This window comes from Emys orbicularis, chromosome 1 (assembly GCF_028017835.1).
Source record: "Emys orbicularis isolate rEmyOrb1 chromosome 1, rEmyOrb1.hap1, whole genome shotgun sequence".
NCBI classification, from domain to species: domain Eukaryota; kingdom Metazoa; phylum Chordata; order Testudines; family Emydidae; genus Emys; species Emys orbicularis.
The window spans coordinates 30122914-30142825 of record NC_088683.1 but is presented as its reverse complement, the minus strand read 5'-3'; the positions used below and the strand labels follow the sequence as shown (position 1 = coordinate 30142825).

General features: G+C 42.7%; 1 protein-coding gene across 1 annotated transcript in view; it reads right to left on the bottom strand.

Annotated features, from left to right (window-relative positions):
• CDHR3 (cadherin related family member 3) overlaps nt 1–16348 on the bottom strand; it is a 75726-nt gene extending 59378 nt beyond the window's left edge. Inside the window, exon 1 of the mRNA XM_065423772.1 lies at nt 16285–16348. Within this exon, the coding sequence (XP_065279844.1) occupies nt 16285–16348 (64 nt within the window). The remainder of the gene's footprint in view (nt 1–16284) is intronic.
• Between the last annotated feature and the right edge of the window lie 3564 nt (nt 16349–19912).

Below are 19912 nucleotides of genomic sequence, written 5' to 3'. Positions count from 1 at the left end.
AAATTTATGACTCCCCCCACTTTAAATAGTGCTCTGCAGCCCCTGAGTGAGTGTGTTCCAAGTCCCACTCTCTTCCCAATCCTCAGAGAATGTGACTCAATTGCAGCTCTTGGCTTGAGAATCTGGATCAAGCTGTGAGGCTCCTGCTTTTAGCTCTGGAGGTCCCTTGTTGGAACTAGCAGAGAACAGTGATTTAAAAGAGCTCCATGTGAGCCCCTTGTTAATGGAGCCAGGCTCTGGGCTCTCTAGGGATGTGTGCTTACAGCTGGGGTGCTTTTGTAACATATGTTCTAATACAGAATCTGACACTGACTGTATCTGAGACAGTACACTTCCTTTAAGCACGCCACAACTTATTAAGGAAAAGTATTTTTAAAGTCAGTGAAGATAAATGTATTTATAATGTTTTCTAGAGTGACAGATGAGAGATGGGTTCCTACATTTATATTAACCTCTTACAGTTTTCATGAGCTGAATAAGAAATGTTTATTCAGGCATAATTCTTTTAAATCAGGGTTAATTAGATTTTTCAGACCACATTGCAACAGAGTGTGACAGGTTACTATCTTCTTATTCATGATCCTACTCCCTCCTCATTCAGAAACCAATGAACCACCTGCTTTCCCATTTAGGAGCACAAAACATCCCTCTGACAATTACAGCAATTGCTCATCGAGAATAGTAGTATTAGGAAAGAATTTAATATATTATTAGCATTGCCAACCCCAAACATTGAGTTTGGGCCCACAAAAAATCACAAGACTAACTTAACAATTATGAATTTCTTTTATTTATATATATATAAATAAGATCTCTTGCTTTGCCTTCTGATTTCTGAGCCTTTACGGTACACTCAAATTTTACTCTCTTGAAAGCTGAGATCCTCATGCAATCTACATAGTAAAGCAGTTGGGACTTACAGGGGGAAAATATCATGAGACTTGTGAGAGTTGGCAACACTGTTTTTAAAACAATTTAGTGACTAGAAAAAAGGAGGAGAGCCAGCAATGTGTGACCAGCCAGCTCTCTGCAAGCACCAGCAAGTGCTTAATGGTCCACGGACAACAGTTTAAGAAACTTCTGCAGTAAGCAATCCATTCTTCTTTGCTGCTTGTTAGAATGTCTATTCTTTGTGTATCTGTAATGCTTTCATGCTGAACCCAAATACTGATATTGCTAAGCTAACATGCCATGGTCTGGGTTTTGTGGGGAGGTTATTTGATTGGTTGCTTTTTAATTCAACTGTTAAAGTTACCACTAACATCAACCTAGAAAAAAAGTCTAAATTCTACTGGCCTGATTCTTATCGCTTTGCACCTGATACAGTCATTTACATCTGTGCAAAGTGGCTATAAAACACTACCAGTCTGATTTTTAGTGCAAATGAGTGTTTAAAAAGCTACCAGATCAGAAGAGGGTATAAAACGTTACCATTTACACAAGGTTTAAGGTGGTGGAGAACTGGGCTCTATACATGTCTTTATGGCAAGGTCTTCTTAAAACTTGCTACAAGCATAGCTCAAGTTCATGTAATTTTAAAAACTCCTCCAATTTTTTTTTTGTTTTATTTTTTTAAAATTCAATTAACCCACAAATGAAATATGAACAAAGCCTGGAGCTGCCTAAAGTGAACTGACTTTGCTTCTTTGAAAATTCACCTGCTTTCCCCCCGTCAATACTCTCACCTTGAACAGTGGACATTATTCTGGAGCGTGGCGGCATCCAGCATAATATTATTGTAATGTTATATAAATCATCACAATGGGCTGAAATCTCCTGACAATTATACTGATGCATCTCCATGGCTCACTGCAGTTCAGTAACAAAACAGCTGTTCCTTAAATTCTTTTGTCAAAAAGTTCTGATCTCAAAAATATAATTTAGGTCCCTTAAGAGAAACTATAACAGACAAGAATGATTTAAATTTAGCAGTTGAATAAAATTGTGTTCTTACCAGATATTCTTCCTAATAAAACCAAAAGAAGAAAAATATTCTGCCTTTTCCCTAGAATCCTGCCATCCATAGTCCTAGGATGTGAACTGAAGGAAGATCTGGGTCTTATTTGCCTCTGTCTGCTTCAGCTCCACCTAAATTTTTCTTCCTTGTCATGCTGTCCAGTAAGAAATCAAACAAAGGTTCTGCCGTATCTAAGGGAGTTTCTAAACACCATCAGCTTGTTTGCTCTTCAGTGGACTGCTCCTTGCTGACATACCATACAATATCCCTTAAACTGCAATCCTTTTAGAATGACAAAGAAGGGGGGGGGAATAGCTAATACAATGCTGGCTTGATAATTCTGAGGAATGAGGTGCTCTCTCTCTAGAGACCAGGGACAATACTTGGTGCAGCATTGCATGTTTCCCGATGCTGACAGTGTGTTTCACACGTGTTCTGGGGTGTCAGAGTCTTTTAGGACTTGTCTATACTAGAAGGGTTTTGCCACTCTAGTTATACTGGTATATCCATTCTCACAAAACCCTCTAGTGTGCACTCACTTGTATCAGTATTGCTTATGAGAGCACAGGGCTCTTTCCTTGCCTCTGTTCTGCAATGGCATGAGCAGGTCCCCCTGTCCGCCTCCCCCCGAGCTCTGTGTCATAACTTTTGTCCTTTATTTTCTCTCTTTTATAAATATATACTTGAGCCTGTTTGGTTCTTCCTTTGTCTGAATGCCCACACAGATCCTGTTGCCAACAATAGATCAGTGCTCATGTGCACAGTTACATAAATCAGACTTCTCCTCACACATCAAACCTTTCATATTCTGTTACAAAGAAAAGATAAGAGTAACCTGGTTACACATCTTTCAATGAGACAATCTAGTCTTGTGGTCAGGGCACAGTATTGGGATTTGGGAGACCTGGGTTGGAATGGAATTTGGTATTTATATCTGCTTAAAATTTTAGGGCCTTCCCTCAGGCACAGCAGTGGATTAATGTCTCCTGGGGCCCTGGGCCAGAGCAACTGGGGAGGCCCTGGCACCAGAACCATGGTCCCCTCCCACCCTTCCACTTGCTGTCCTGCCCATGTCCCACCCCTTCTGCCTGCGGCCCCACCCAAAGCCACACCACGTTCTGCCCCTTCCCCTGCAGCCTCACCCCCATTCCTCCCACAGCCCCATCCCATTCCGCTCCTTCCCCCACAGTCCCACCCCCGCTCACTCCTTTCCACCAGTACACCACTGCAGCCCCAAGACCAGAGAAGCTCTGTGCCCCTGACGTTGCCCTGGGGCCATGGCGAGGAGTGAGAGCTCCTCCAGCCCTGGGGCCATGGCAAGGGGAGCTTTTTTTCCAAGGGCCCCAAATTGACCAGGGCCCTTGGGCACGGGCCCTGTAGGCCCATGCGGTAATCTGCTACTGCTCAGATAGGCCTCGCCTCAGTGCAAAAGCCTATTATTTGAATGCTTTGTGAAAAAAAAACCCTTGGGTGGTTGGTATTTGTTTACTCTTTCAATATGTTTCCAGGGTTGTCATTTTGTCACTGACAAGCCTCCTGGGACAAGTGTGTTTGAGCAGAGAACGTGAGTGTGTAGAGGGAGATAGTTTAGTGAGCAGGGAAAGGAAAGGAGTGCAAGTACTGGGCACAGTGTGGGACTGTGTGCAGAGAGGCGAGCGATGGATGGACAAAAGAAGAGGTCAAACAGGAGGAACATATGCAGGAGGAAATGAGTGAAGGGGATGAAAGGAGGAGGTGTTGCCTTATATATAAAAAATGTATACACTAGACTGAGGTTGAGATGGAAATAGGAGACAGACTTGTTGAAAGTCTCTGGGTAAGGATAAAAGGGGCAAAAACAAGGGTGATGTCATGGTAGGGGTCTACTACAGACCACCTATCAGGAAGAAGTGGTGGATGAGGCTTTTTATGAAAAACTAAAAAAAATATCCAAAGCACGGGACTTGGTGGTTATGGAGGACCTCAACTACCCAGACATCTGTTGGGAAAATAACACAGCAGGGCTCAGATTATCCAATAAGTCCTTGGAATGTATTGGAGACCATTATTTATTTCAGAAGGTGGAGAAAGCTACTAGGGGAGAGGCTGTTCTAGATTTGATTTTACAAATAGGGAGGAACTGGTTGAGAATTTGAAAGTGGAAGCCAGTTTGGGTGAAAGTGATCATGAAATAATAGAGTTCATGATTCTAAGGAATGATAGAGGGAAAACAGCACAATAAAGATAATGGATTTCAAGAAAGCAGACTTTAGAAAACTCAGGGAGTTGGTAGGTAAGATCCCATGGGAAGCAAATCTAAGGGGAAAAGCAGTTCAAAAGAGTTGGCAGTTTTTCAAAGAGACATTATTAAGGGCACAAAAGCAAACTATCCCACTGCACAGGAAAGATAGGGAGTATGGCAAGAAACCACCCTGGCTTAACCAGGAGATCTTCAATGATCTGAAACTCAAAAAAGAGTCCTACAAAAAATGGAAAATAGGTCAAATTACAAAGAATTAATATAAACAAATAACCCAAGTATATAGGGACAAAATTAGAAAGGCCAAGGCACAAAATGAGATTAAACTAGCTAGAGACATAAAGGGTAACAAGAAAACATTCTACAAATACATTAGAAGCAAGAGGAATACCAAGGACAGGGAGATTGTGTGCTGGCTGCTGGGGAAGTCTCTGAGAGACCGTGCGCTGTCTCTTTAAGGCACGCACTCACCTGAAGGCTTGTTCAGACCTCACCTCAGAGCTGCTGCGAGTCCTGAGTCCTGTCCCCTCTACCCTGCTCTGTGGAGATGGAGTACAAGAGAGGGGCACACCCTGACATCAGCACCCTCCTTCCTCCCACCCCACCCCCCGCTCTGCACAGCCAGCAGGAGGGTCCCGGAGCAGCTACAGGAGCAACATGGCTGCAAAGCATCAGGGGCAGTCAGGAGGGGCACCTGAACACACGCTGCCAGCTGGGTGTGCATGGCTCTGATAATCAACTGCACAGCACTTGAATCTCTGCTGGGCGGCCACCCAACTGCGCAGCTTACAGGGAACACAACTCACTAGTGGTGAGTCAAGCAAGACAAATACCTCCCACGTCTTACATACAACATTCCTGTTAATGCACCCCAGAACACTAGCCTTTTTTGAAGCTGCATTACATAGTTGACTCATATGCCATTTTTGACCCACTATAACTCCCACATCCTTTTCAGCAATTCTACCACCTAGACACGTATTCCCCTTTTTGTAGTTGTGCATTTAATTTTTCCTTCCTAAGTGAAGTACTTTGCACTTCTCTTTATTGAATTTCATCCTGCTGCTCTTCAGGCATTGCAGTGACACTCTCTGAGTCAGTTTACTTTTCTGTTTCTAAGACTACTCTAGGGAAGAGGACATTTTGTACTTGCTGTGATAATTGTCCGTTGAAATTTAGGTAGCCACGGCTCCTAAATAAGTGAGAGACTTTTGCAAACTTGATTCATAGCCATCAGGGAATATTTATTATTGTTATTACAATGACAGTTTTGGTAACTTACTTAATCAGTTTTTATCTTCATCTCCCTCCTCTTAAAAACTGTAATAGTTTTCTATTAGATGCCTTGATAATTTTTTTCCTAAAACATTAAAACAGTACTCTGACAGCCAGCACCAAGAGCTCACACAAAATTTTCATTTGATTCTCCTCTAGCTGAAAATTTCTCCTTGTATCTGCTCTAAATAATATGTAAATTAAGATTGTGTCTCACATAGTGTGTCTGATGTCAATGAAATCTAACTAGGTGTTTCATATGAATCCAAATAAATATAGATACAGCTGGCTTCATTCCTTTCATATGAAAAAGAGAGAGAGAGCTGCATAAAGGATTTCAAAATGATTCTGCATCCCTTCTTTTCCTTCTGCTTCGTCCTCCCTCTGCATCCCCTCTCACAATTTTAATTAAAAGTATGGACTGGTTGTATTGATTTTATTATGTGGAAGGGAACAGCCCAAGCAAACAGGTTCCCAGGGGTGCTGTGTGATGGAGTGTATAGACCCCACACAGATGAGGGAGGTGCCAGAGTGCCCCTGAAGATAGGGATAGCCCCCCATATCTCCGGTCCTGTCGATCATTCATGATAGGGAGGAGGTCTTTAAAAGGGAAGAAATCCTGTGAGGTGGGGGAGGAGTCAGATTGCCCTAAACAGCAGACTTCAGGAATGACTCCTGAAACTGCAGCAGGAACGCCTAGCCGGGAGACCTTGATCCCGCCCCTGAGGAGCATACAATGGACTCCCAGGGTAAGGCGAACAGACTGAGCCTGACTCAGAAGCCCAGCCAGAGCAATTTCCACAAAACCCACTACATTGGTGCTGGATCGCTGGCAGCACTGTAGACTCACAGCCATTCAGAGAGGTCAAGTGACTCACCTAAGGCCACACAGCAAGTCAGCAGCATAGCTGGAGCTCTTAGCTCCCAGCCCCAAGCTCACATTGGGAAAAATGCTCCTTCTAAAACACCATGCATGTCAGGGGCACATCACTGAGAAATATGTTTCAGGAGGAGTTTCTGTGCTGGTTTCAGATTTTTTTTTAACTGTTTTAATGAAACATAAATTTCAAAATTAATCCACCTTAACTAGAACAGATGTGGCAACAATGACTTGGTGAGTTGTGGCTCCTGATCTTCAAAAAGTATATAAAGATTTTTTTAAAGATACAGATCCTGTAGTGCACAATAAAAATATTTGACCATACACTGTGCGTTCAGCATCTATATGGAATTCCCACTGATGACCATATCAGTCATGAGTGTGACTTGATATGTGACTGTTTGATTTGTCTTAAAATCTAAAGGCAACAAAAGACCTGGTCCAAAACACACTGAAGTCAATTGAAGTCTTTCCACTAAATCCAGTGGCCATTAAATCAGGGTTAAATTGGAAAGAGTCCAGCGGAGGGCAACAAAAATGATTAGGGGGCTGGAGCACATGATTTATGAGGAGAGGCTGAGGGAACTGAGATTATTTAGTCTGTAGAGAAGAGAAGAATGAGGGGGGATTTGATAGTTGCTTTCAACTACCTGAAAGGGGGTTCCAAAGAGGATGGATCTAGACTGTTCTCAGTGGTACCAGGTGACAGAACAAGGAGTAATGGTCTCAGTGGGGGAGGTTTAGGGTGGATATTAGGAAAAACTTTTTCACGAGGAGGGTGGTGAAGCACTGGAATGGGTTACCTAAGGAGGTGATGGAATCTCCTCCCTTAGAAGTTTTTAAGGTCAGGCTTGACAAAGCCCTGGCTGGGATGATTTAGTTGGGGATTGGTCCTGCTTTGAGCAGGGAGTTGGACTAGATGATCTCCTGAGGTCCCTTCCAACCCTGATATTCTATGATTCTATGATTCTAAATCCATGTGGCAATCCTCTGTACATCATGCTACAGCACTTGCTGCATATTAATAGTTTATTTATTGCTATAATTGTTTAGCCTCCTGAGCTGATAAGATTTGTAAATATACAAACGTCCCTTTGAAGTAGCGAATGATACAAATGTCACAAGGAAGAAAGTACTGTATAATTCCTGGTACAGAAACTCTAAGGTTTCTATGTACGTAAGGTGATGCATGGCATGGTCAAACAACTTCCTATCCCACAAGGAACAAAATAAATAGTCTCTTCTATTATGAAATTATATTTTGCATGTAAAATATTAAATTAAATAAATTTACAGGGTATTTTAACACAGCAAGAATATTTTCCTTTGTCATCTGTGAAATAGTTTGCATTGTATTTAGCAGAACAGAGTGTGACCTAGTAAAGGATTAGCAGTTGGGAGTTCTGGGTTCCCCATTCCTGCCTATGCCACAGACTGACTGTGTAACCATAGGCAAGTCACAACTTCTTTATGCAAAGTTTCTCCACCTATTAAATAGGGAGAATGATACATCACTGCCTCACAGGACTGCTGTGAGACTTAATTCATTAAAGTTTGTTAGCATGTTGGGGTCCTTGGTTGGAAAGGTTATAGAAGTGGAAAATATTATTTTTATCATAAGACCGGGAAAACAAGTTCCCTTAAAATAAGTCACAACCCAAACCTTTCCCCAACCATCCTAAAGGCTCAATTGTGCCTGATAGGCACAGCCCTGTGTTGAAGATGGTCCCAGAGCTTCATTGACTTGTGGGGGATTGTGCCTCTTGAAGCACCAGCTGAAAATGACATGCATGCTCTTAGTGCCACCTTTCTACTCCTACAACTAAACCTCTTGCCCAGCTCCTCCTCCCTTGATTACAGCAAGCTCCCCCTCTGTAGCCTCCTTGAGACCTGTCCTCCATTCCAACCCAGAGAACACTTGCTAAAGTCATCTTCCTTGCCTGTCAATCTGACGGTGTCATTCTGCTTTTTGTTCCTTCCATTGGCTCCCTTTCCTCTACCACACCAAATTCAAACTTCTTGTCCTTGCCTTCAAGGCCCTGCGTAGCTCTGCTCCTCCCTGCGTATCCAGCCTGGTATCTTTCCCTGTTGTCCCCCAGCCAGTGATGTCACTTTGACATGAATTTATCCTCTAGCCCCACAGCCATCTTCACACCACTCTTCGTGTACAGAAAAGCCAAGGCCACGATTCTTTCTGCATTCAATTCCACTTGAAGGCCAACTCATTTGGGCTGCATTCTGGCCCCTTTACACCACTTTGGCAGCACAATGGGGCTGGAAAGCAGCCCAGTTTCCCCAGCACAAACAGGGGGGTGAGGGGGTTCCCTGGACAGCATGCGGTTGGGTCCCTGGGCAGCGTGGGGGTGGGAATGGATTTGTTGTGGGAAGAAGAGGCATGTCTACAGTGTTTTGGGCTCAATTATTCTTGGACTGCTACAGCTTATGCTGAGGACTGAACCAGCTCCTGGCAAGTTCAGTGGGGGCAGTAAAGCCATCTTTGCCTATTTCTTCCCTGCTGCTCCTGGGGCTATGTTTCCTGAGAGGCACAGTTCAGCAGCTGGGCCTACATATCTTAACACAGTTTTGTTTGCTTTATTTTTTAATCAGGCATTATGTTACCATGTCCAGTCACCACCTTGACCACTTTCTTTGTGCTTTGTTCCCTGTTCCCCCTACCCTCTGTCTGTTTATCTTATCACTTTAGGCCTTGATTGTGCTTTGCCACAAGCCACCAACAAGGGGCAGCAAGTTTTCCCTTCCTTTGGAGCAGACTGGAGGCAGACTGTGACTCTGAGGACTCTGCCACTCCCTGTACCTGGTGCAGCCGATTTTCCTAAGCACATTGATACTAACTGGCATGTTGCGGGGAAGGAACCAAGATTTCGTCCACTGCCTGGCATGTCCCACCTACTTGCACAAGGAGGGTAAGTGGGGACGTAGCAGCCTTATGGAGGCCTCCCTGTGCTGCCACTTATGATCAAACTAGGTAACTAGTGCAAGGGAATAAGGGGAGAACCTTACACTTTGTTGTGCTGCTGCACAATCCAGGCCACAAACTGGCCATTATATTGTAAGGTCTCTGGGCAGGGACTGTGCCTCTTCCTATGAATTCTAACAGATTGTGTGTCCCACTGGAAACAAATAATATGCCAGCTCTCATTAGACTTATAGACTTTAAGGTGAGAAGGGACCGTCACGATCATCTAGTCTGACCTCCTGCACATTGCAGGCCACAGAACCTCATCCACCCACTTCTGTAATAGACCCATAATCTCTGGCTGAGTTACCGGAGTCCTCAAATCATGATTTAAAGACTTCAAGTTACAGAGAATCCACCATTTGCACTAATTTTTTAAACCTGCAAATGATCCATGCCCCATGCTGCAGAGGAAGGCACACACACACACACAAAAAAAAACCCCAAGGATCTCTGCCAATCTGACGCAGGGAAAAATTCCTTCTCAACCCCAAATATGGTGATCAGTTAGACCATGAGCATGTGGGCAAGACCCACCAGCCAGACACCTGGGAAATAATTCTCTGTAGTAACTCAGACCCCACCCCATCTAGTGTCCCATCACCGGATAGTGGAGATATTTGCTGCTAGCAGTCATAGATCAGCTACATGCCATTGTAGGCAGTCTCATCATATCATCCCCTCCATAAATTTATCAAGTTCAGTCTTGAAGTCACTTAGGTTTTTTGCCCCCACTGCTTGGAAGGCTGTTCCAGAACTTCACTCCTTTGATGGTTAGAAACCTTTATCTAATTTCAAGCCTAAACTTCTTGATGGCCAGTTTATATCTATTTGTTCTTGTGTCCACATTGGTACTTAACTTAAATAACTCTTCTCTCTCACTAGTATTTATCTCTCTGATGTATTTAATAGATACATTGAGGTCAATGACAAAACGCAACTTCAATGGGAGCAGGACTGGGCCCTAAAAAAGTGATCCTGAGGCAAGTAGAATCTTAATTATGTAAAGAATTGGAGATAGGGACAAATGTGAACACTGCATCCAACTTCCTTGCCCACAAACTCCATGGCTAGGGTTCACCTTTAGAAATAAAATCCAGAGGGATCTCTGGCAAATTTGAAAAGATTTGGTTTAACTTTTTAGGAACCTTTGATTAATTCATAGCAGATGAAAACCAAGATGTCATCCTCCTTTCCTCTTTCCCCTTTCTTTACTTTTTCTGTTCTTTTGACTTTTTTCTGTTCTCCATTTATTCTTGGGGAGAAAAAAATTCAATTAAATATATAAAAAGAAAAAAATGTCTGCTCTTAATTACACTGGTGTGAATGCAGAGCTGCCCCATGCTAGTCAGTGGAGTAACTCCGATTATGCTGGTGTAACTGAGAGCAAGTCTGAGTGAAGAAGTGATCCAGGTTCAGATGACATGAGGCAAAGCTCTATTGGAGGAGTGAGTGTGACTTATTCCCTCTCAAGATCAATATTTAAAATGCAGCAGGAAAGCAAGAGTGATATTCTGGATGAAGACATGCCTGTCCAGTGGAAGTTTTTGGTGCAAATATTATGAGACCAAGCTTTTGTAATGAAACAGCAGCTCTTATTGCTACATACTATTTGTTCAAGTAATGTTCTGAGAGTTGTAAAGTCTGAAGCTAGATGAATGAATATGAAGAAAGAGGGAAACCTCTTTGGACCAAATTCTGATATCATACATAAAACCCCATCGGTGTAAACAGAACTGCCTCTGAGTAAGTGAGGGCAGAATTTGATCCTGTGCTACACTCTTGCCATGACTCTGTTTTTGGAGCTGAGGGAATATTGCCATCTAGTGCCGCACAGAAATCCAACACAGAAAAAATAGTCACACGGTACATTTTAGACAAATGTTACAGATCACATTAAAAATGCACCAGAGACAAAATTGTGCTTAGAGTCCTTTGCATAAATATCTTTCTAGAAAGTTTTACACTTTTCTCATTTAAAAAAAATATACCAGGTGATGGAAGCTGAGAGAGAAGGCATTGCAAAAGAGACCAGTGTGGTTGCTCGGGTGTTCTTCAGCCACACATCCCTTGAGCTATTAAAACATAAAAAACACATAAAATGTTAGTAAATTGCATTGAGAATTATGTGAGCCTGACCTTTCTGTGCCTTGTTTGACACAAAGGCTACCATTTACTGATCATATATCTATATTGTCCATTGCTGGGTTTGCAATAGTTCTCGTGGGTCTGTTTATTGGTAGGTAAAATATATATCACTCTATTTTCCTGAATTTAACTGTGTTGGCGAGCACTTATTGACACGAGTAGACTCACTGACTATATTTAAAAAATAATTACATATATATAGATAGATATAGATATTCTGCATTGCATTTACCATTTATGAAAGCTGCCAGAGTAACAACACTAGCATTTATACAGAGAAAGAAAAAACACCATGGGCAGCAGCAATATAAACTTCCCCACACTGTCCCACCAATTAGATCTGACCTAAAGAGATCCCTTGTAAGGGTGAGATGGTAGTTCAGTGTCCCAGTTCATTCAACGTTTGCCTCTGAGTTGAGCTAATTATGATTTTTTTTTTAATATGGACCAATGTCTGAGATACTTGACCGAGACTATCAGCTCATTTAAATAGGCGACCAAATATGTGCCAGATTGTAATGATTTTCTGTCATTATGAATCTGAACCAGATTCAAAGCGGTGGAACCTAGAGGTAAATACCTTTGTCGCTTTTGAAACAATTAGAAAATAAATAAATTTAGCAGTCAAAACTTACAGTTGCAAACAATATCCAGATCTTCTAGCTAATAATGTAATTTTTTTTGTGTATGCTGCTTTAAATTCACTTCAGTGCACCACCAATATCTTTGGGGTGTGGTATGGTACTGTTTGGGGGTTGTGGTTTGACTCCTGTTTCTGTCCAATAATAATGTAAAAACAAGATTCAAATCACAGATACAGCCCAACTGTGTTGTGGGAAAGAATGAAAATGAATGAACTCAAATTAAACAAGAAGCTGAGAAAGTCACATACATGTATATAAAAATTTATTATTGACATAGTCAAAGGTAAGTCCTATTCTGGAATTTCTCCCACCTTGGGAAGGACTTTGAGTATGACACAAAACATGTATCATAAACCACCAAAGAAATGAAGAAATGTTTAGCTAATGGGTGTAATACCACTTCTGTATAGTATATAAGGACTCCATTGTCCATCTCTTCTGTGGGTTTGAGGGGGAGGGGAGCGGTCAGAATTTTTTTGCAACATGCCATGAACTGCAGGTGAAAGGTCCTAGTGTCTTCCAAACAGAGAATATGTGAAAGACAGGCAGGGGAGAGATTATTAATATATTACAAAACCCTCTCTTCCCTCATGTACTCCCCAATGGCTAAGATGCTTGAACTAACAGCTTCCCTAAATATAAATGTCAGGGAGCTGATGACCAATGTTGGAATTTGCTTCATCCCCATGGTCTGACAGAGCCTGAGCTTGTTGACCTCTGGTAAATATTGCTAGGCCCATCTGTTTGCTCAGGCTTTTTGCCTGAGGTAAGGGCTGGACTAGATAGTTTGGTGCATTCTGAGTGGGTGGCAGAGGATTTTTGACATTGGTTCGATTTGTTATGTAATTGGGGTATTTAAATGTTTATATATTTGCTTAGGGCCTGATCTAGCACCCAGTGAAGACTCTCATTGACTTCACTAGGCTTTGGATTAGGCTCTTAGAGAAATATGGGGGCAGACCCTCAGCTGGTAGAATGTGTCATAGCTCCACTGAAGTTTAGATTAGCTTATGATCTGCCCCAGGATATGCACATTTTTGTAAAGCTAAGAAATAAATGTAATGCATAAATAAGTTTCCCACCTCTAGTGAAAATGGAGCACTTGTTAAATGTAATGCTGCATCTCTTCTCAAATGAAAATAGACTCCAGAATGTTCAGCCAGTTGGATTGCTCTATTGGCTGAACTGTCTTCAGTGCAGGCAAAAAAGATGTTCTATACGTATCTATTTATTTACCACCATAGCATCTAAGCAACACCCACTTCAATTGTTACTAATGCAGGGCATCATTTTTTCAAATACTTAAAAAAAAAGTAGGTGTATCAGTAACTGCAAAACCACTAAAACATTTCAGGCACATGTGTCCAAAGGATCTGAGGTAATGATTATGAGAGTGGAGGGACAGGCCACAAATTGGTATTAATGTCTCATTTATGATTAAAGCAACAGAGGGTCCTGTGGCACCTTTAAGACTAACAGAAGTATTGGGAGCATAAGCTTTCGTGGGTAAGAACCTCACTTCTTCCATTTATGATTGTTAACCTTGCAGCCTCTGCTATTCCCCTCCTTTGTGGGGAAATACAGGAGTATACCAGTGTCTCTGGATTTCAATGTAATTCTCAAAACCTAACATACATAGTACCCTTCCATTTAAATGGGACTATATCAGGGGTGAGCAAACTTTTTGGCCCAAAGGCCACATCTTGGTGGGGAAATTGCATGCAGGGCCATGAATGTAGGGCTGGCGCAGGGAGTTGGGGTGCGGGAGGGAGTAAAGGGTGTGGGAGGGGGTGTGGTGTGCGGTGTGCAGGAAGGGGCTCAGGGCAAGGGGTTGGGGTGCAGGAGGGGTGCAGGTGTACAAGGGGGCTCAGGGCGGGGGTTGGGGTGCAGGAGGGGGTACAGAGTGCGGGAGGGGGATCAGGGCAGGAGGTTGGGGGGCAAGAGGGTGCGGGGTATGGGAGGGGGCTCAGGGCAGGGGGTTGGAGTGCAGGAGGGTGCAGGGTGCGGCAGGGGACTCAGGGCAGGGGGTTGGGGTGCAGGAGGGTGTGAGTTGCGTCAGGGGGCTCAGGGCAGGGGGTTGGAGTGTGGCAGAGGGCTCAGGGAAGGGGGTTGGGATGCAGGAGGGGTGCGGCAGAGGATTGGGGTGCGGGGTGCAGGAGGGGTTCGGTGTACGGGCTCCAGCCCGGCGCCACTTACCTGGAGTGGCTCTGGGGTGGCAGTGGCATGCAGCGAGGCTAAGGCAGGCTCCCTGCCTGCCCTGGCCCCACGCCGCGCCTCTCCCGGAAGAGACGGCACCACATCCCTGTGGCCCCTGGGGGAGGGGGGGCAGAGGGTTCCGCATGCTGCCCTCGCCTGCGAGTACCACCCCCGAAGCTCCCATTGGCCGCGGTTCCCCGTTCCCAACCAATGGGAGCTGCGGGGGGTGGTGCCTGCAGGCGAGGGCAGCGCTCAGAGCCCTCTGCCCCCCCCCCCTTACCCAGGGGCTGCAAGGAGGTGGTGCCGGCCGCTTCTGGGAGCAGTGCGGGGCCCGCGGGGCCACAGGGGTGGCAATCCCGTGGGCAGGATCCAAAGCCATGACAGGCCAGATCCGGCCCGCGGGCCATACTTTGCCCACCCCTGGACTATATACTCTGTGAAGTATTATGAGGGTTAATCATCATCCCCCAGCTAAACAGTTTGATATAAATTCCATTCCATTCTTAAAACAAATGAGAAAGAATTTACTCAGTTGGAAGAAAGTAACTCAGTCCTCCCAGATTAGCCGGATTGCTGCTGGTAAATTGAATCTGTTGCCAAATATTTGTTTCCAAAACTTCTCTTTTAGGGATGGGTGAACTACATGAATATACATTATTGGCTTCCTAAAATTATAGTTAATTAACATTTTTCCTCAAAATGTAAACCTTTTTTTTTTTCATTTAATTTAAAAAATGCTTAGTTTGTTAGGGGAAGATGAGTTTACACACACACACACACCCTACGGGATTAGGTGTTTGGAACGGGTCCCATATGAGGGGAGATTAAAGAGGCTAGGATTTTTCAGCTTGGAAAAGAGGAGACTAAGGGGGGATATGATAGAGGTATATAAAATTATGAGTGATGTGGAGCAAGTGGATAAGAAAAAGTTATTTACTTATTCCCATAATACAAGAACTAGGGGTCACCAAATGAAATTAATAGGCAGCAGGTTTAAAACAAATAAAAGGAAGTTCTTCCTCACACAGCGCACAGTCAACTTGTGGAACTCCTTACCTGAGGAGGTTGTGAAGGCTAGGACTATAACAGCGTTTAAAAGAGAACTGGATAAATTCATGGTGGTTAAGTCCATTAATGGCTATTAGCCAGGATGGGTAAGGAATGGTGTCCCTAGCCTCTGTTTGTCAGAGGGTGGAGATGGATGGCAGGAGAGAGATCACTTGATCATTGCCTGTTAGGTTCACTCCCTCTGGGGCACCTGGCATTGGCCACTGTCGGTAGACAGGATACTGGGCTAGATGGACCTTTGGTCTGACCCAGTACGGCCGTTCTTATGTTCTTATGTATGTTCTACCTGCCCAAAATGAAACGACTCTCCAACAAGCAGGGCTCTATATCTAGTACATATTGATTGTATTTATTTGTTAATTAGAACTTATCTCTTCCCTTCTCTGATTTCTGCACAGTTCCTCCTATATGGAACATAGGGCCAACAAATTTGAGTTGAATGAACTTTCAAACCCGTGAGACATTTATCATTTCTAAGCTAAGTAAAATAAGTTAACTCCCCCCTAATGTCTATAAAAATGTAGCTATTCCTGACAAAGCAGTGGGAAGAATCCATTTTTTGTCTCCTTCTGTGGAACATGTACCAAATGTGTTCTTTTGAAAGCCAACGTGGTTTCTGAACAGAATATTGTATCACAAACATGATCTTTATTCTCCAGTAACTTCAGAAAAGAGCAGGTGAACAATACTAACCGCTATAGGTGGCTTGCGTTGATCTAGCTAAGGCTTGTGAGCATGTTACTGGAAAGATGTTGTGTCATCCTTTCAGGAAGTGCTACCTAGATAGGCTTGTTGCTATCATCCATTCATTCCATCAGGATATGTCTGAAAGGATCGGTTACAGTGGTTATCTGTCAGATCAGGACAGATGTCAAGCAAGGATGTGTGTCTGCACTTTACCTGTTTCACTGCTGCAGTTAATGCTGAATCCACCAACAAGCTCCAAGCAGAAAACGACATCCATGTGCGATAAGGTAAATTCTCCAGTCTATCACGCCTGAAGGAAAAACTAAAGTTTCCAAAGAGCTCGACCTCCTTAGGATGCTGTTCTTGTTGCTCAGTCTGAGCAGGAACTCCACGCATTGGTAACTCATTTTAATATAGCAACAATCAACTTTCTTACTGTTAGATGAAGAAAAGACAGACTTGCTCTGACAAGCTCCATCTGCCCATCCCGTCACTGAACAGAAATTTTCATCAGTGATGCCACTTGGGAAGTGTTGTATCTGACAATGCTTTTTTGTATGGATGCTGAAATCACCATCCAGGTTAACAAAGCATGCACTGTCTTTGGCAGGCCCAACAAATGTGTTTAGAGAAAGATCTTGGACTTCAAAAGGACACCAGCTTTAAAGAATATCAGGCAGTCATGCAAGCCATGTTGCCTTGTGGTTGTAAATCTTGACTCTGTAAGTGTCAAAGCAGCCTGTGTAATGCCTTCCTTAAGAAAATTTTCCACATTAGAACTGTAAAGATAGTATTTACTATTAAAGGTTTTGATCATTCAAAGCTACTATGTACTGCTGCTATCTTTGATTAAATTAAACTGCACTGGTACATCTTTCCAAACATTAGCTCCTATAGTCAACTACGGAAGGTTCATATTGGCATGGTGGATAAGCTTCTCTGTTTTAAAGACAGTCTCAAACAGTTACTTAAAGATGCTAACACTGCAGCTAACACCTACAAAATCCTGGCAGCTGGCCCACGTGAGTATCTTCTATATTTGCACAGTGTCAAGCACACTAGCAGTACTGAATAAATAATAATCCTAAAGACCTGTAGGCAGTCAGGGAATAGCTATGGATGAGGAGTTCATACTGGGAAATCTGAAAATGAAAAATTCTCTTGTTATAATTATGGGAAAGCTCTTCTCCTCCTTTTCCTTTTCATTCATTGATCTGTTTTCCTCAATAACAAGGGGTGATGGTGATGATAAAGGTGCCAAAAAAAGAATTTCTTTGTAAGATGATATATCCCCTCAAGCAGGGAATTTAAGCTAACATCTACACCAGTAGTGTCATACATACATAATTTGTAAGATCATTGAGCGGAGTAGTCAGTAATAACTCAAACTTCTGATTCCAAGAATCCATTTCCAATTTAAATTAAAAACAAAATGGAAAGCAAATATTTTATACTGGGGGGAAGCGGGGCGGAGAATCACTGGGAAAAAAATTTCACTTCACCATCTTCTTTTAGAGGATGAAAGCAACTTTCTCCACTTATGGTGAAAGTTCCCAAAACACATAGGTGCTGGTCACAAATCTTTGAATTGATTGACAAAATTCATGGGGGAATTCAATCATCAATTCTATAAAAATGTCATTAAAAGCTAACTTACTTCTGCAAAAAACTGTTTTTCTTCCCGTTTTTGCTAATGCTTATTTAATTCAGACTCCTGACAAACAGTTGAGAGAAGACCTTTCTTTGAGAAAAAATCAATGCTGCCTCCTCTTCTAATGAAGGATGAAAAATTACCCCATTTTGCTCCCTTAGTAGACACAGAGTAATTCAAGATTTAAGAGCAGTTAAGAACTGGAATAAATTGCCTAGGGAGCTTGTGGAATCTCCATCATTGGAGATTTTTAAGAGCAGATTAGACAAACACCTGTCAGGGATGGTCTACATAATACTTAGTCTTGCCATGAGTGCAGGGGACTGGACTAGATGACCTCTCGAGGTCCCTTCCAGTCTATGATTCTATAATTCTAAAAAAAATAGGTGGAAATGTTTGTTTGTTTTTAAATTGTCTGCCTTTACATATGAAAAAAGGGGCGGTAAAGGGCACAAAGAAAAATGATTTCCCCCCCTTTGCTGTTTGCCTTTAATGTAAATAAAAAGATGCAAAGGGAGACTCAGTGTAATCAAGTTAGTCTCAAGGGACATTTTTCAAAAGCTTGAAATAAAACATGCTGAAAAGAAGCAAATCTTCAGGATCACAGGAGAAAAGAATAAACTGAAAAGTGCCAAAGTCACCACCTGTTGAGAAGATGGAGTATCATGCTCAAAGCTGTTAAGGTGTTAATACAGCTGTTCAGTGTTACCTTAAAGAGTTAATTGTAGATCATGGGTTTTAATTAAAAGGACTGGGGCCTGCTTTTATCATGTTAACCATAGAAATCCTTTAAAACGTATTAAACACAAAATCATACAACATGAAAATGACAAAATAAAAATACGTGGAATTTCCCTCTTTAATTTACCTTTTGGACTGACCTACAAAGGGAGAAACATTCATTAAAAAGTATCTTATAGGTACCGAAAGTCTTTCCTCAGGATGGGGGGAAGAGTCCAATCAGCTGTTGCAGTTTGGCTCAACAATTATTGTTAAGATTATTCCTTCTGTTTAAGAAAACACACACACAAAGGGAAGAGAATGGGTAGAAAAGAAAGCAAAAGTTCTGTCTTGATGATGCTTGACCATTCATGTTGCAGGCATGATAGGGTACAAATGAATCAGTCATGATCAGATGCGCATTAGCTTTTTGACACTGGCTCACTTTTTTTTCTGAGATGACATCTGGATGGTACACGCAGGTCTCCTCCAATCTTCCTTCTGCTGGGGCAAGACTGCTTATGCTGTTTTAACCAGTTGTGCAGGTTATGGTAATTACATCATGAAATGTAATTAACTCTAGGACTGGTCAATCTTGGAATCGGTTAGATAAAAAATGACAAGACAAAATAAAATGGGGATGATATAACACACAAGGAGGGGATAACTTAGGGTGACCAGATATCCCTATTTTATAGGGACAGTCCTGATATTTGGGGCAATTTCTTCTATAGGCGCCTATTACCCCCCATCCCCTGTCCCGATTTTTCACACTTGCTGTCTGGTCACCCTAACTGTAAACTTAAACCTTCATCCCAGAAGTTACATAATGTAATGAACCTGCTGGACATAGTGCCCCATCGATCCCCAGTGCAAAATGCATCCCATAGAGGGCGCCATAATCCTCAGAGAACAGGAAAGTGAACGTAAGAACATAAGAACATAACAACGGCCGTACCGGGTCAGACCAAAGGTCCATCTAGCCCAGTATCCTGTCTACCGACAGTGGCCAATGCCAGGTGCCCCAAAGGGAGTGTACCAACAGGCAATGATCAAGTGATCTCTCTCCTGCCATCCATCTCCATCCTCTGACAAACAGAGGCTAGGGACACCATTCCTTACCCATCCTGGCTAATAGCCATTAATGGACTTAACCACCATGAATTTATCCAGTTCTCTTTTAAACGCTGTTATAGTCCTAGCCTTCACAACCTCCTCAGGTAAGGAGTTCCACAAGTTGACTGTGCGCTGCGTGAAGAAGAACTTCCTTTTATTTGTTTTAAACCTGCTGCCTATTAATTTCATTTGGTGACCCCTAGTTCTTGTATTATGGGAATAAGTAAATAACTTTTCCTTATCCACTTTCTCCACATCACTCATGATTTTATATACCTCTATCATATCCCCCCTTAGTCTCCTCTTTTCCAAGCTGAAGAGTCCTAGCCTCTTTAATCTCTCCTCATATGGGAC